This window comes from Taudactylus pleione, unplaced genomic scaffold, assembly GCF_031769625.1.
Source record: "Taudactylus pleione unplaced genomic scaffold, aTauple2 ptg000201l, whole genome shotgun sequence".
Lineage (NCBI taxonomy): Eukaryota > Metazoa > Chordata > Amphibia > Anura > Myobatrachidae > Taudactylus > Taudactylus pleione.
In genome coordinates, this window is record NW_028284603.1 from 60,002,084 (window position 1) to 60,019,659 (window position 17,576).

Here is a 17,576-nt window from a genome sequence, read left to right on the forward strand (position 1 = left end):
CTATCTCATGACTAGTGGCAGCAGCTTCAGCACTAGGAGGAAGTGGTTCTTGATCTTTCCCTATTTTATTTTTATCGGAGAAAGTTTGGTCCTCCATTTATGTTATATTGATATATACGTGCGGCTAAGGCGCACACAAACACAGAAAATAATTTTTTATTTTTGTTGGAGACTAGTGCACTTTGTGGGTTACACCACCCTTTAAGAAATGAGCCAGCCGGCCCTTTACTTATGGAACACAGGCGCACGCTTGGCACTACTTTGTTGATGCACGTGCGGCTACTAAGCACACAATTCACAAACACAGAAAATATTTTTTTATTTGGTTTGGACTGAAGTGTACTTTGGGGGTTACAGCACCCTTTAACGGTCAAGCCAGGCGGCCCTTTACTTATGACACAGGCGCACGCTTGGCACTACTTTGTTGATGCACGTGCGGCTACTGCGCACACAATTCACAAACACAGAAAAAATTTTTTTATTTGGTTTGGAGTGTACTTTGGGGGTTACAGCACCCTTTAACGGTCAAGCCAGCTGGCCCTTTACTTATGACACAGGCGCACGCTTGGCACTACTTTGATGATGCACGTGCGGCTACTGCGCACACAATTCACAAACACAGAAAAAAATTTTTTATTTGGTTTGGAGTGTACTTTGGGGGTTACAGCACCCTTTAACGGTCAAGCCAGCTGGCCCTTTAATTATGACACAGGCGCACGCTTGGCACTACTTTGATGATGCACGTGCGGCTACTGCGCACACAATTCACAAACACAGAAAATATTTTTTTATTTGGTTTGGAGTGTACTTTGGGGGTTACAGCACCCTTTAACAGTCAAGCCAGCCGACCCTTTACTTATGACACAGGCGCACGCTTGGCACTACTTTGTTGATGCACGTGCGGCTACTGCGCACACAATTCACAAACACAGAAAATATTTTTTGATTTGGTTTGGACTGGAGTGTACTTTGGGGGTTACAGCACCCTTTAACGGTCAAGCCAGGCGGCCCTTTACTTATGACACCGGCGCACGCTTGGCACTACTTTGTTGATGCACGTGCGGCTACTGCGCACACAATTCACAAACACAGAAAAAATATATTTTTTTTAGCACTTGGGGGGAGCACCCCTGATGGACAGAGCACCCCCTGGACAACACTACTGCACCCCTTTAGGACTGGGACACTGCACAGGACTTTGGAGTGGACACAGCCCCTATGGACAACTGACTGCACAACACAGTCCAGCCAGCCCCTATGGACTTTGAAGTAGTGGACACAGCCCCTATTAACAACAGCAGCACAGCACAACACAGCCAGCCCCTATGGACTTTGAAGTAGTGGACACAGCCCCTATGGACAACAGCAGCACAGCGCAGCACAGCACAACACTACTCTGCACTACACTACTCTACACAGCCCAGCCAGCCCTAACTCCCACCCTCCCTCTTCACTGTCCACAGCCGAGTGAGAAAATGGCGCCAACGCGGGTACCTTATATAGGGTCCAAAACCCGCGAGACTCGGAAGGCGGGATGATGACGTTTTGCCTCGATTTCAGAATCCGAGTCAGGCGGGAAAAGTCGAGCCTGACTCGGATCGGACTCGGATCGGGGGGGCTCGGGGGGGGTTCGGATTTCAGAAATCCGAACCCGCTCACCCCTAATATAAATATAAAAGAAAAAAAATATTAACATATTGCTATCAATGCAAAAGTGGTGAGTACCAATCAGTGGTTATTTAGCAACACATTTCACAGAACCAACATCTGCTTTCTCAGGCTGATCTGATGTTAAATTTAGACAGCGGGATCATGCTGGATCTCCAGCTCAATAAATTGTCCGGCATACAATCACAATCCCAACAGTCATCCCTGCGCTGTGCACTAAAACCCTATACAGTGTTAATTTGTTATAGCTCTTCACATCATGCTCATATTAATACATAAACACAGTCAGGAGAGACGCGCTGTGTGGCCGGTACTAGCCAATGCACATTTCACTGACATCAGAGAGATATAAATATAGATATTATAACATTGATACCTGTAATATATCGCTAGCCCAGTCAGGGTGCAAGCGCAGAGTGGCTTGGATTATTTTATTCACCAATTCCTTTGCTTTATAACACATATCTATTTATATATTTCACTGTTTTATTGATTTATGTCCCAATTTTAGTAAACACTAATAAAATGTATATTTTAAATTAGTGCATCATATTATGACAAATCTTTTTTCTTCTTTTTTGATTGTATGCTCCAAAAATTGCAAGTCTTCTGAGAGCTAGTACCATCTGGCAGAGGCTGCCCACATTCCTAATAAAGTGGGTGGCACAGATGGCTAAAAATGCAATTTGCTTTGAATCGTGTCATCGTGGCTCAGTCCCCTGCTCCACAATGGCATTGCATAGTGGTGGTGGGGCTAGAATGATGTGGTTGCATTATCATGGCCCATACCTGCTCTACTCCACTGAGCCCCACCCATTGCCATCCCCAGAGCCATCAAACTATGCCCCCTGCAGTGCCGACCAAAAGGTTGGCAACTATGCTATGGCCTTTCCACCAGACTAGTGGGTGTGTTATTTATATATTTCATTGTTATTATATACACAGTTCTGACAGGGCACAAGTCATCTTCTGGTGCATTTTTCATATAGGTTGAGGGGGACATCGTCAGGGGAAGATTGGCCGAAGACCTTACTGGAAGTTTTCCCAGGGGGCTGGACCATTTTGAGGCCACTGAAATATTTATTTCTATTTATTTATTTATTTTTAAATATGTGATGCAGTGCTGATTGGAGCCATTCCTGACATATATGTGGGTGAAGCCAACATTTATTTTTTTTATGGTGCTGACCCCTCCCCTGGAACCAGCCTTGATGACTGTGCTTCATCGATCAGCTCACCCCTTTCTGATCCCCTACTCACCGGGTCTTCCTGCAGCCCATCGTCCCACCACATGGACAGCACAACCTGCAGCACCCCGCTGTAGTGTTTGGGGTAGAAGCTGCAGACCTGAAGCTCCCCCTGCATTTGCATCTTTGCCACCTCCAGGCCAGGCAGCAGGTGGTGGCCTTAAGCACCATGTACACTGGTGGGGAGGTGGTCATGCCTGCCTGCGCTCACAGTGTCATGCTGGCTTTGTCACATGCTCACACCAATCAAGGACCACTCACACACTATTACACTGACCATAGGCTACTCTCACATTTGCCAGAATCCACTCATGCACTCTCATACACCAGGATGATCACACATTTTCACACAGACCAGGTTCTACTCACACATTATCACAATGACCAGGCACCACTCTCACACTGACAGGGCCAAGACACAAGAGATGGTACTGGGGGAGAGTAGATGGTACTGGGTCCACAGGAGATGGTGCTGGGGAAGAGGAGATCAGCTGTGGACACAGAAGATGGCTCTGGTTAGAGGACAAGTAAATGGGGACACAGAAGATGTGGATAGGGGAGAGCAGATTTAGCTGGGGACACAGAAGATGGCACTGACAATACAGAAAAACTGATTCTGGGGATGAGATGGAGCTTGGGGCACAGATGTGATGGTGATGGTGGCACAGAAGAGATGGAGTTGGGAACACAGATAAGATGGTGCTGGTGACACATAGGAGATGGTGCTAGGGAAACAGAGGAGATGGTGCTGGAGAGCAACAGCATGATGGTGCCTGAGAGACACAGTGGGTGGTGCTAAAGACACACAGGGGAATGATTCTAGAGACACACAAGGGGATGGTGCTGGAGAGACATAGGGTGGTGGTGGAAAGTCACAGGGGGATGTTGCTGGACAGACACAGGGGAATGGTGCTAGAGGAACACAGTAGGATGGTGCTGGAGAGACACATGGGGGATGCTAGAGACACACAGGTGGATGGTACTGGAGACACACAAGTAGGTAGGGGGACTCTATTAAGTCAACAATTCTAAATAAACCATATTACTGATACAAAGACTGCTGGCAAGCCTCCAGTCCACTCCAGATGCCACTGGCTGGCCTCCAGTCCACACCAGAGACAGCTGGTCATCATTCAGCTGCCTTCAGGTGACTCAAGAGATCGCTCCAGAGACTGTTGGTTGGCCTTCAGCCCACTCCATAGATCATTGGCCAGCCAAACCCCTATCTGCGGAGACATTTACTGCAAAAAGCCATCTTAATGGCAAGAAAGAATCAAATGCACATGGAGTTAAATAGTGAAAATTGCAGTGATATTTTATCCTACATGCTGTCTATGGAAATCCACTAGAGGCTTAACTTTAGTGGGTGGAGGTGGTACCATTTCTATGGCCTGTCTTTCCTGCTCCCAGCTTTAGTCTCAGAATAAGGGATGCATGTGTTCTGGATCACTGGGAGTTAAAGTCTGGGAAATTAATAAAATAGTGAGCACACAAGCTGTGGCCATGCTGTCTATTATTGCAGTGCATGGCCCCTACTTTCGCTGTTAGCTTCTCCCTTTCACACGCACGCATAGCAAACACTTCATCCAGATCAGCAACAAGTGAAAGGGTCTGTTTTCTCTGCACTACCTATTACCTACTGCCAGGGCTGAAACTAGGAGTTATATCACGCGGGGCAAGGCAGTCATTTGGCACCACCCTCCGTTATGTCACATACAGTAATGCCCCTTACACCATTTTGCCACACATAGTATTGCCCCTTATACATAATGCCACACACAGTAATGTCCCTTATATATTATGCCACACACAGTAATGCCTATTATACATTAAGCCACACAAATAGTAATGCCCTCTATACATTGTGCCACACACAGCAATTCCCCTTATACATTATGCCATACACAGCAATGCCCCTTACACATTATGCCACAGTAATTCACCTTACAACATTATTGCCCACATCCCTCAGCCTCTCACCTTGTCCCCCTCCTCCGATAGCAGCCTAGCAGCTCTACATTTGAAGCCGCACGCTCGCCCCGCAGCCCTGCCCCATTCTTGAAAGAAACAGCAACAGCGCCCACCACTGTCATTCTAATGTGCTGCCGGTCGAGAGCCGCTTCTAAGTAGCTGCTGGTCTGTGAGCTCTGATTGGCACGTGACCAGCACAAGTGGCCAAGTGTGATTAGAATGATGGCAGAGCGTGGTGCTGTGTCTTTCAAGGGCTGCTGGCGGCTGGCTGCAGGTGCGGTTGTACAGTTTCAAATACACACCTGCTGCCACCCGGCCCCCTCTGCAGCATGCGCACCCCCTTAAATTCAACTACCGGGGCATGTGCCCCCAATTTCCCCCCTAGCTGAGGCCCTGCCTGGTGCAGCTATGAATTATCCGTTGAATATAATTTCTTCCTCTAAGTCCTTTCTTTCAAAACATTGCCTGAATGAGAAGGGAGTAAAATGTAACATAAAGTATTTTTTTCCCTCTTGAATTTCCCTTGTCCAGGAAAACATTATTCTTATCATTATTCTGTTTGTTCATGCAACTAGAGTCAGAAAGGCAGGGGGGAGGCAGACCCGGGGCCCCCTGCAAGGCCCCTTCAGCAAGTCCAGGCCCGGGTAATCAGTACTTGCTCTTCCCATCTACGGTGACCCTGTCCTTGCTGCTTAACTTCTGCACTAGTCCATTCTACACATTCTCTCACAAGCACTTCTCAGCTTTTCTGGTATTCTCTAAGACAGTCCTGCTCTGTTTGGAGGGGTACTCTCCCCCATCCTCTTCTTAGCAGCACTCCTTTTACTGCACTTCACAATTGGGTAAATGTATGAAGCAGTGAAAAGAGTGGAGAAGTGTGTCAGTGGAGAAGTTGCCCATGGCAACCAATCAACTTTGGATTGCATATATCAAGTACATTTTATAAAAAAATAGGTAAGGTAAGAGCTGACTGGTTGCCATGGGTAAATTCTCCAGTCTTTTCACTGCTTTAGACATTTACCCCACTGTCACCTTTCTTATATTCCATTTTGTGCCAAGGGAGCGCTGAATTCACTAGTTCCAGCTAAAGCACTACTCTCCTTCCATGTCTCACTGCCCTCTGTTATCCAGGTGTCACTGCCAAATACAATGTGAATCTGATGGCTGCAGTCATGATACACAATAATTATGCAGTATAACTCACCAGGTCTATATGTAAGTGGCTGTGTATAGGGCTGCCATCAGAAATGTTTTGGGAAAATAGCTTAATGTGTAAAGCGTGTGACTGCTATGTGAAAAGTGATAGGTTTGAGTTGTGGGTTTGACAGTATTTTGAAATGTGTGTGTTAAATAAAAGAGGATGTGAATGAAGATGCATGGGCAGGTGGCCAGATGAAGGGGGAGTTGGCCAGGGAGGAGATTTGAGCAGCCAGGAGATGACGGGAATAAAAGAAAAAGAAGCTACAATTGATCATTTTTATAACAGAAAACTGACAGGCCCCTGCACGGGCAAATGCAGGATTTAGCTGGTTACATCATTGACGTGATGCGTGTGCATGGGCACACGCATCATGGCATAGCACGGCTCTCACCGATCCACGATTAAACACAGCTGGCATTCGCCCATGGCAGGCATGTGCATACGCACAATCCATAGATGTGGGCACACCAGTTACGCCATCCATGCTGTGATGCACTTGCATCGCAGGATGAATGAGCATGGCTACATCTGTATATATATGTGTGTATATATGAATATATATATATAATACATACACACACATACATATTTATATACACTAGGGGTGTGCACCGGACACTTTTCATGTTTTGTGTTTTGGTTTTGGATCTGGATCTTTCTTCGTGTTTTGGATCTGGATTGGTTTTGCCAAAGCCACCCTTCCGTGTTTTGGGTTCTGGGTTTTGTGTTTTGGATCTGTATTTTTTTGGAAAAAAGCATAAAACAGCTAAAATCACAGAATTTGTGGGTTTTTGTATTCCTATGCTATAACCTCAATAACATTAATTTCCACTCATTTCCGGGCAATTCTGAACACCTCACACCTCACAGTATTGTTTTTAGGCCAAAAGGTTGCACCGAGGTAGCTGCATGACTATGCTAAGCGACATGAGTGGGCAGCACAAACACGTGGTCCATCTAGGAGTGACACTGCAGTGGCAGACAGGATGGCAGTTTGAAAAACTAGGCCCCAAACAGTACATAATGCAAAGAAAAAAAGTTGACAGTAACTTGACAGTAACTTTTCATGAACGCCCTGCAGGTGATGTATAAGGGAGAATGTTCCTAGGTGGTTAACGTCCCTACCCCTACTTATTCCACCTTTACATATGGTACATATGGCAAGGCAGCTGTTGTCCAGATTTTGATAGAAATATTTCCAGAACAAAGAGGTGAAATGTTTGGTCTTCTGCCCAGGCATGACCGTGATGGGCTTTTTCACCCCATGGAAAACAACTGTCTCCCCCGGTGCCTGATTTAAACAAACCACCTCACCATCAGAATCCTCCTCGTCAACTTCCTCCTCAGCGCCAGTTACACCAATATCCTCATCCTGTTGTACTTCATCAGTGACATCTTCAATTTGAATATCAACAAGTGGACTGTGGGTGCTCCTTCCAGCACTTGCAGAGGGCGTGCAAATGGTGGAAGGAGCCACCTCTTCCCGTCCAGTGTTGGGAAGGTCAGGCATCACAACCGTCACCACACTTGGACTCTCCATGGGGATTTGTGATATCCTCTTAGAATTAGAAAGCACAGTTCTTTGCTGTGCTTTTGTCAGCTTAACTCATTTGATTTTTGTAGCGGGAGGAGGGCTTCCATCGTGATGTGGAGCTGAACCACAAGTCATGAACATAGGGGAGGACCTAAGCCATTCCTTGCCACTCCATGTCATAAATGGCATATTGGCAAGTTTACGTTTCTCCTCAGACAATTTACATTTATTTTTTAAGGTAATTTTCCTGAACTTTGCCATTTGGGATTTTATATGCCCTCTACTATGACATTGGACATCGGCCTTGGCAGACAACGTTGATGGCATTTCATCGTCTATGTCATGACTAGTGGCAGCAGCTTCACCACTAGGAGGAAGTGGTTCTTGATCTTTCCTTATTTTATTTTTATTGGAGAAATTTTTGTCCTACATTTATGTGATATAGATGCACATGCGGCTAAGGTGCACACAAACACAAAAAAAGATTTTTTTATTTTTTTTCAGGCACTTTGGGGGTTACACCACCTTTCAACAGACGAGCCAGCTGGCCCTTTACTTATGACACAGACGCATGTTTGGCGCTACTTTGTTGATGCACGTGCTGCTACAGCGCACACAAGTCACAAACACAGAAAAAAAAAAATATTTTTTTTCAGGTACTTTGGGGGTTACACCACCCTTCAACAGATGAGCTACCTGGCCCTTTACTTATGACACAGGCACATGCTTGGCACTACTTTGTTGATGCACGTGCGGCTACAGCGCACACAAGTCACAAATACAGAAAAAAAAAATATTTTTTTTTTGCGCTCTTCGGGGGCTACACCACCCTTCAACAGAAGAGCCAGCTGGTCCTTTACTTATCACAAAGGGGCATCCTTGGCACTGCTACTTTGTTGATGCATGTGCGGCTTCAGCGCACACAAGTCACAAACACAGAAAAAGATTTTTTTATTTTTTTTGCAGCGCACTTTGGGGGTTACACCACCCTTCAACAGACGAACCAGCTGGCCCTTTACTTATGACACAGGTGCACGCTTGGCGCTACTTTGTTGATGCACGTGCGGCTACAGCGCACACAAGTCACAAACAGAATAAGATTTTTTTTTTCAGGCACTTGGCGGGTTACACCACCCTTCAACAGACGAGCCAGCTGGCCCTTTACTTATGACACAGGCGCACGCTTGGCGCAACTTTGTTGATGCACATGCAGCTGCAGCACACACAAGTCACAAACACAGGAAAAGATTTTTTTATTTTTTTTGGAGCGCACTTTGGGGGTTACACCACCCTTCAACAGATGAGCCAGCCGGCCCTTTACATATGACACAGGCGCACGCTTGGTGCTACTTTGTTGATGCACATGCGGCTACAGCGCACACAAGTCACAAACACAGATAAAATATTTATATTTTTGTTTTGCAGCGCACTTTGGGGGTTACACCACCCTTCAACAGATGAGCCAGCCGGCCCTTTACTTATGACACAGGTGCACGCTTGGCGCTACTTTGTTGATGCACATGCGGCTACAGTGCACACAAGTCACAAACACAGAATAAGATTTTTTTTTTTTCAGGCACTTTGGGGGTTACACCACCCTTCAACAGATGAGCCAGCCGGCCCTTCACTTATGACACAGGTGCATGCTTGGCGCTACTTTGTTGATGCACATGCGGCTACAATGCACACAAGTCACAAACACAGAATTATTTTTTTTTGCAGGCACTTTGGGGTTTACACCACCCTTCAACAGACGAGCTAGCCGGCCCTTTACTTATGACTGAGGCGCACGCTTGGCGCTGCTTTGTTGATGCACATGCGGCTACAGTGCACACAAGTCACAAACACAGATTATTATTTTTTTCAGGCGCACTTTGGGGTTACACCACCCTTCAACAGACGAGCCAGCTGGCCCTTTACTTATGACACAGGCGCACGCTTGGCACAACTTTGTTGATGCACGTGCGGCTGCAGCACACACAAGTCACAAACACAGAAAAATATTTTTTTTTTTCTGGAGTGCACTTTGCGGGTTACACCACCCTTCAACAGATGAGCCAGCCAGCCCTCTATTTATGACACAGGCGCACGCTTGGCACTACTTTGTTGATGCACATGCGGCTACAGCGCACACAAGTCACAAACACAGAAAAAGATTACTTTATTTTTTTTTTTGGAGTGCACTTTGGGGGTTACACCACCCTTTGACAGACAAGCCAGCTGGCCCTTTACTTATGACTGAGACGCATACTTGGCGCTACTTTGTTGATGCACGTGCGGCTACAGCACAGATAAGTCACAAACACAAAAATTTTTTTATCAGGCACTTTGGGGGTTACACCACCCTTCAACAGATGAGCCAGCCGGCCCTTTACTAATGACACAGGTGCACGCTTGGCACTACTTTGTTGATGCACATGCGGCTACAGCGCACACAAGTCACAAACGCAGAAAAAGATTTCTTTATTTTTTTTTTGGAGTGCACTTTGGGCTTACACCACCCTTTGACAGACGAGCCAGCCGGCCCTTTACTTATGACACAGGTGCACACTTGGCGCTACTTTGTTGATGCACGTGCGGCTACAGCGCAGATAAGTCACAAACACAAAAAAAAAATTTTCAGGCACTTTTGAGGTTACACCACCCTTCAACAGATGAGCAAGCTGGCCTTTTACTTATGACACAGGTTCACGCTTGGTGCAACTTTGTTGATGCATGTGCGGCTACAGCGCACACAAACAAATTATTTTTTTTTGCTCTTGGGGGAGCACCCCTGATGGACAGAGCACCCCCTGGACAACACTATAGCAGCTCTTTAGGACTACAGCCTTTATGGGACATTGCACAACACAGCCCAGCCAGCCCCTATTGACTTTGGATTGGATACAGCCCCTATGGACAACAGACTGCACAACACAGCCCAGCCAGCCCCTATGAACTTTGGAGTGGACACGGCCCCTATGGACGACAACAGCAGCACAACTCCCACCCTCCTGTTTCACTGTCCACAGGTGGATTGAAAAATGGCGCCGACGCGGGGACCTTTTATTGGATCCAAAACCTGCGAGAATCCGACAGCGGGATGATGACATTTCGCCCCGATTTCAGATCTGTCAGGCGGGAAAACTCGAACCTGACTCGGATTCGGCTCAGAACGGGGGGGCTCGGGGGGTTTCGTATTTCAGAAAACCGAACCCACTCATCCCTAATACACACATAAATATGTCACACATACCTTACACACACATGCCTACTGTTTGTCACACACATTACAAACACACACACACACACACACACTTGCCTTGCAGCAACTGCGGGTTGTAGACCTGATAAGGATGGAACCTGGCATGTCATTAGGCCCCTTCCCCTAGTGACAAAATGCCATGATTGGCTCTGCCTCTTCCTGATTGACCCTCGAATCATGGCATTTTGCAGCAAGGAGGTGGGGCTTAAGAAGATGGTGCCTGCTCTCCAGTCTGTCTGGGGGGGGGGGGGGTTCTGGGTACTCAGAAACCCCCCTGCATGTGCCAATGCCCTTACTAATTAAAAAGTGATTATGAGTGAGAGTCAATGTGTGAGTAAGTTTCTATTAGTTTAAGGAACTTTCCTGATAACACCAATATTTTGAATAGTGTCAGATAATGCTGGATCCACAGGCACATAACTTGTTTTTTTTTAAATAAACAAACAAATTTAATTACTTTTCAGAGTTTAACTTTAAAACATCCCACATTAATTAGCATAATTTGTTGCTAAAAAATCTACAAAACAAATCACACATGATTACATGTAGCTTTTAACATAATAACCAAAAACTACATCAGAGTTTGAAATATAATAACAATTATGTTAGTAAAGAAAGATTCCAAATTGTTTTTTAAACAGCATTACTAGTCATGTTACAGCGTTCATTCAAATTGATGGATCTTCCATTCTGTTACGTTTTCTGAACTTGAAAAAACTGCTCATAACTTTCTCCTTTTATGTAGGTTAATTTTACATTTTTCATTTTATCCAGGTCCATATTTTCCAGTTCCCAGTTATTCAGTTCCAATGAAGATAATAATGGAAGCAGCTCCACTACACGGCACAAAGTCTGCACAACATCTCCAATTGGAATGAAGATTTCCTCTGTACTAAGATTAAAATGTTTCAGGCTCTTTAGGTTTCGGAGAGCGTTAATTAAAGAAATCCAACCATCAGCTCCTGCATGGTTATGTGATAGGTCCAGATATGAAAGATTTTTAAAATTCTCCTTAAAGTAAGTACCTGTAAATGTTAGGAATTGTTATAGTTAACAGATTCATGTTAATGATACAGATTCTTCAGAAAAATTATGTCCAGTGTAAAGTTTTTTATCTTCACAAGCTTATCTCCATATGAAGGCTAAATAAATAACTTTAACTGGGTTGGGTATGAAATCACAGCTGTCGGGATGGAGCTGGTCAGAATACCGACAGCTGCATCCTGACAGCCACAATCCCGATACCCATAGAGAAGACCAGTGAGTGTTTTTCTAACCACTACCCCTAACCCTCCCTCCCTAGTGCCTAACCCTAACCCGCACCCTAACCCTAATCTACCCCTAACACCCTGATACTTACCTTTGGGATGCCGGCGGTCGGGATACTGGTGTTGGGATCCGGTCGGGATTTCGGCACCAGTATTCAGACCCCTTTAACCACTTAACTGACTAATATTTATTTCAAATACTGCTCAGAAATTCTTGTGTTTTCTATGATTGTATTAGGCCAAGAACATCTATTTAATACTTATCCAACATGATTTTATTTTTTTTTATCTGTTTTTTTTTTTTTAAAGACACTACATTATAAAAATAGCAAGTTTTACTGTTATACTGTAGTGGAGGCCATCGACCACCAATGGTTTTAAACCATTGTTTGAAAATCTTTGAAGCTTTAGCTATCGATGGTTGAGTTCTGCGCATACTGCAGCCACCAATATTTCCTTAAGATTGGGGGCAGCTATTAAATGTTTAGCATAGATAATGTTATTATCACATGATTTTATTGAGGCAATAATGTGAATACACAGCCCTACATTAGTTTAAATATGCAATTATTGATCCCTTTTATAACTCAAGGGATTGAAAATCTTCACTGTGTATGTTTATTATCAGTGTTCACATAGTAACTAGACAACACTCCAATTGATACAAATGCATCTTGTTACATCAGCAATCAATTGTGGCATTTCTGCAATTTACAGATGATTGTATAAAAATATCTGCAGTTTGCAACCAAAAAGTGACTGGAATTGTTAAATCAGATTCTCCAACATGTTGGATTTCACAGATGGATTGGGGTGTAGATTGCTGGTGTATGGACAATATGAGCAGATTTGCAGACCGTTACTAGTAAAATTAAAGGCCTTTTAAAGATTGGCAGATCTGTGTTTGCTGAAAATGATCTGCAAATCACTGAAAAAGATCTGTAATGTATGGGTGCAGATTACTACTGTAGATTGGGAAATCCTAACATCGGACAACAAATCTTCAAACTGTTCAATTGTGGTTTTCAGATTGCAGATGTATGGGGGCCTTTACTCAGACACAAAGAGGAAATCTGAAACAATTGTATCTAGTCTCTGATTTGAAACAATTCTATCTCTGTATACATACAGTAAATTCAGAGAAATATAGGTTAAATGATCAGCGTCTAGAGTTCTCTAAGAGAAGAGATCTGTGTTTATACTCTCATGCAATGCACTTCACATTCAGTGTAACAGGTCAGTACATAATACATATATCTATCAATTAGGAGTTCAAATATCTCACTCCTTTTATCTGAGGTTACGCTACTGTTTTCACTTAAAGGTTGTTATCAGAGCCGATATTATTGTTCTTATTACACAATATATCCGTGACATTGTGTGCACTATATATTCAGTGTAGCAGGTAAGTGTATATCTCTTAGGAGTTCATACATTTAACTCTTCTTATCTCTGGTATCACTACTAATACTGTCACATACAATTATTTCACATGAGCCTTTCACTGAGTGGTTATTATCAGGGCTGATGTTATATAACTTTATTTACACAGTAAATCTTCATCTGTGCCATTATTATGGTCAATTAGATCAGTTGCTCCCTCTCACGCTGTTCCCGTCTGTTAACTCAAGTGTACTTTATTCAGTAGCTATGTGTTACATTGATTCTGCCTCCTACTATTTACAGAGCCATAGTCGTGGTCCGTCTATGCTTAAACATATGCCGGCTCTGTTATGCTAGGAATGTGTGTTACACTGATTCTCTCTCCTAATAATAACGGAGCCGCAGCCGCAGTCCGTCTATGTTCAAACAAATGTTGGCTCTGTCACACTATCAATACCATTGTTACAGCAGCAGTCCGTCTAAGTTCAAACATATGCCGGCTCTGGGGTCTATTCAGCAAAAGTGACGATGTTGCCTAGAATATTATCAGGCAACATCGTCACGATATTGTATCAATTATGATAAAATAAGTAAGCTATGCAGCAATATTTTCAGCAGGGACAGCGGTTGCGGTAACACCGCTGTCCCTGCGATTCCACAGAAGGGATTGTTTTCGGGATTCCGAAAACAATCCCTTCTGTTTGTTCCCTGCGCATGCTCAGTCATGCACTCAGGAACAGTCTCCGTCCTGGCTTCCCGGTGACCGCGGAGGGGTAAGTACAGCTCCAGCCTCCCGAAACTGATTGATATGTGTATACAGGCTTTATACTAGCCTGTATACATGTATATTTATGTGCCTTTATATTTAAAATTTATATATAAATTTTAAATATAATAGCCCATAAATATACATGTATACAGGCTAGTATAAAGCCTGTATACACATATCAATCAGTTTTGGGGGGTTTAAAAGCCTCTAAAGTGATTTACCTGCTGCCGATCCCCGGGAAACAAGGACGGAGACTGGGCGGGCTTACAAAATGCTGCAGGGACTTATGGGAAAATTTCCCTCTGTCCCTGCAGTTTTCGGAAAATATAAGTATTTTCTTCATGTAACGCCATTCTGAAATGGCGTTATATAAAGGAAATATTTATTGAGTGATTTAACACTTTTTGCTTTGCTGAATACCAAAAAGTGTTAAAGCACTGTAGAGATCAATGGCTGATCCCTACAGTGCGGAACTCTGCGAGATGGGAAGTAATGGAGAAGATAATTGCGTTATCTTCTCCATTATACCCTTGCTGAATAGGGGATTTACATAAAAAATACGGAAATCATAGTTTCCCAATTTTTTATGAAAAAATGCTGAATAGAACCCTCTGTCACATTATAGATACAACTATTATAGCATATTATCATTAAGTTAGGGCACATTTCACAGACATAGATCAGCTGAACGCTGACGCTGTAGCTTTTTCAAATAGGCAAATTTGAAAAAAGCTACAGCGAAATGCGCATCTGCGTTCAGCTGTTAATAACATTATTTATGCTAAACATTTATAAGCTGGTGTCGATTAAGAATTGTTACATAATAAAATCAATAAAAAATTGATTAATGGATACTTGGTGAATGCAGCTTTAAGTAATATTAAATGGGACACAGAGATCCTTTACAGCCTTTGTTTTACGTTTTCACCACTGTTCTATTTACTTTTACTTCGCTGATTTTAACAATACTGGTTATTAATAATACCTAATAAAGGTTACGTTTTAGAAATGGATTGTACATCTATTTTGATATACATGTGCATTCCATCATTTGGATTACTGTTTCTATTTGGATGATAATTGTTGTGGCTATATTAATCCAGGAATAGCACCCCTAATAAATATCAATGGAGTTAACATATTTTGAAGGATTAACAGTAAACAAGGGTTTTGTTAACAATAAACTTTGGTGCGACCATTTAGTCTTGTTTCCTGATAATACATATATTTATATATTAACTTATTTTGATTATCTTCCCCCTGTATTCTCCTTGAAAATCATGAAATGCGTGCACTTTATTTCCTATACTGTTGCAATAAAGTTAAGTATATTCTTATATAATCTGTGTGATTTATTTAACACATCTGTTTGTAGAGGGAGTTTTAGCTAAGATGTTTAGCTTTTGTATAACCTTAATTAGGTTTCTTGGAAAAAATGATGTTTGTGCGGACAGATATTGGTTTTTATATTCCTGCTGCTGTTTTGAATAGATTATGTCCCAGACATTTACTAAATATTAAATATACTGCGGGCATAAATTTTCAACCCAAAATGTGCAGTCTAAATCATTGAGTTTTTTGGTAGCTGCAGATCTGATTTAGCAGCAAAGGAACTCATTCTTTTGTTTAGTAAGATTGGATTCGTTATGATTATGTATTCAGCCTAAAGTAGTTAGAAATGACTGCGGACATGCATTTGTCCAAAAAATAAGCAACCTTGAATATAGGTATTTATATCTTAGAATCGCTGCAGGCTTTAATCAGCCAATAATTAGCAGCTTATATCAAATCATTGGAGGATTTGTTGCAACCATGCAGCCTCTACACAGGAAGTCCGACAGTCACACTTTTATTGTGGTCGCGTCCACATATGATTGGTCTCATACAGGTGCCCAAAATGTATCATAACGGCCCAGGGTATATCTCCGCCATGCTAGTCTCATATTTCTGCTTTTGTATTTCCTTCCCTGATGAACACTCCCATTTAATCAAACAAGAGGAAATAGAGCTTACGGCTTTATTTTGTCCTAGGTTTTTTGTGACATGCCCAATTGTGTTAGGTCATTTCTGAAATGAAAGTTAAAAATGATCTGTACCAGCTATTAACTAAAACACTTGGTAAAACAAAGCTTCATGTCTTCTCACCTAACGTTATCATGTCATCGTCTGCCATGTTCCATCTTCTAAATGCAAGTTTCGACAGTTTGGGAATTTTCTTAAGTTGACACATCACGTCATCCAGGCAACATTTCACATCAGTGCCACCAGGTAGTGACAGGGCGGAAAGTTCTGGCAAATGAGTCATGGCATGACCTGAAAGCATATGCATTTTAGCATGTCTATAGTTTATTTTATTATTATTTTATTTTGGTAACTTTATATATATATATAAATATTTACCCAATTCTTTCACTGACTGTTGTCCACCATCTTCCAAATAGTTATCAGACAAATCAAGTATCTCAAGGTTAGTAAGTTTTCCCAGATTGACTGCTGTTGACATAAAAATCAGAAGTTGGATTAGTGGAAACATTAAGACATTATTATTTTATTATTTTTCTTTTAACATAATGATTCATTCACATTGCTGAATCCCTTATATGGGAAAGTGGCAGGTTTCAAGTGAGTCTGTCCGTGGGACCAATAGGTCCAAGAAATTGCTGCAATGCGAATCACAGTGGATTCACCAAATGAATGACTTAGCTCTACGGGGTCTCAATGAGACCTTAGGTCATAATTGTTTCCTTTAATTGGTGCTTACTAGTTTTCTTATATGTAAAATGAAGATTAGAGATGCTTAGATGTTTATAACATATATATTTCTTTTGAGTACTGTATATCTACTTGAATGGTTAAAACATCATGCCTTGATTCTTTAGCGATGCTTTGCTCTTTTTTATAGTGAAACGCTAATTGAGAGCAGAATTATTAGCAGATATTTAGGCCCTCATTCAGGCTCACTCGCAAGCGCTATGCACTCGCAAGCGGGTCAGTGGTGGGGCACTGCGCACGAGCTGCGTGTGTGCGCTAGCCCCGTAGCGAGTGAGAAATTCACTCGCTCCGGGGCTCGCTACAAACGGGGTGGTTGTCGATGTTGATCGACAGCTTGCCCCATTTTGTAGGGAGGGGGGGTGGCTGGACAAATGGAGGCATTTGTGGGCTGCCCTATTGACATCACTCGTGATGTCAGTAGTGAGCTTCCTGCTCTATTAGAGCAGGAAGCTCACAGGCTTGCAGCAGATGAGACCCTACCACAAGGGTCTCGCCGCAAGCCCGATGGTTGTGATGGTC

The 17,576-nt window shown here is 43.0% G+C and overlaps 1 protein-coding gene across 3 annotated transcripts in view; it reads right to left on the minus strand.

Moving 5' to 3' along the window:
• Positions 1-11,399: 11,399 nt before the first annotated feature.
• The window catches only part of NLRC4 (NLR family CARD domain containing 4), a 40,954-nt gene continuing 34,777 nt past the window's right edge, over positions 11,400-17,576 (minus strand). For all 3 annotated transcript variants that reach the window (XM_088477404.1, XM_088477405.1, XM_088477403.1), the window contains 3 exons: positions 16,686-16,778; positions 16,431-16,598; positions 11,400-11,890 (listed from right to left, as the gene is read on the minus strand). In XM_088477404.1, the coding sequence (XP_088333530.1) occupies positions 11,559-11,890; positions 16,431-16,598; positions 16,686-16,778 (593 nt within the window). In that variant the 3' untranslated portion in view covers positions 11,400-11,558. The remainder of the gene's footprint in view (positions 11,891-16,430; positions 16,599-16,685; positions 16,779-17,576) is intronic.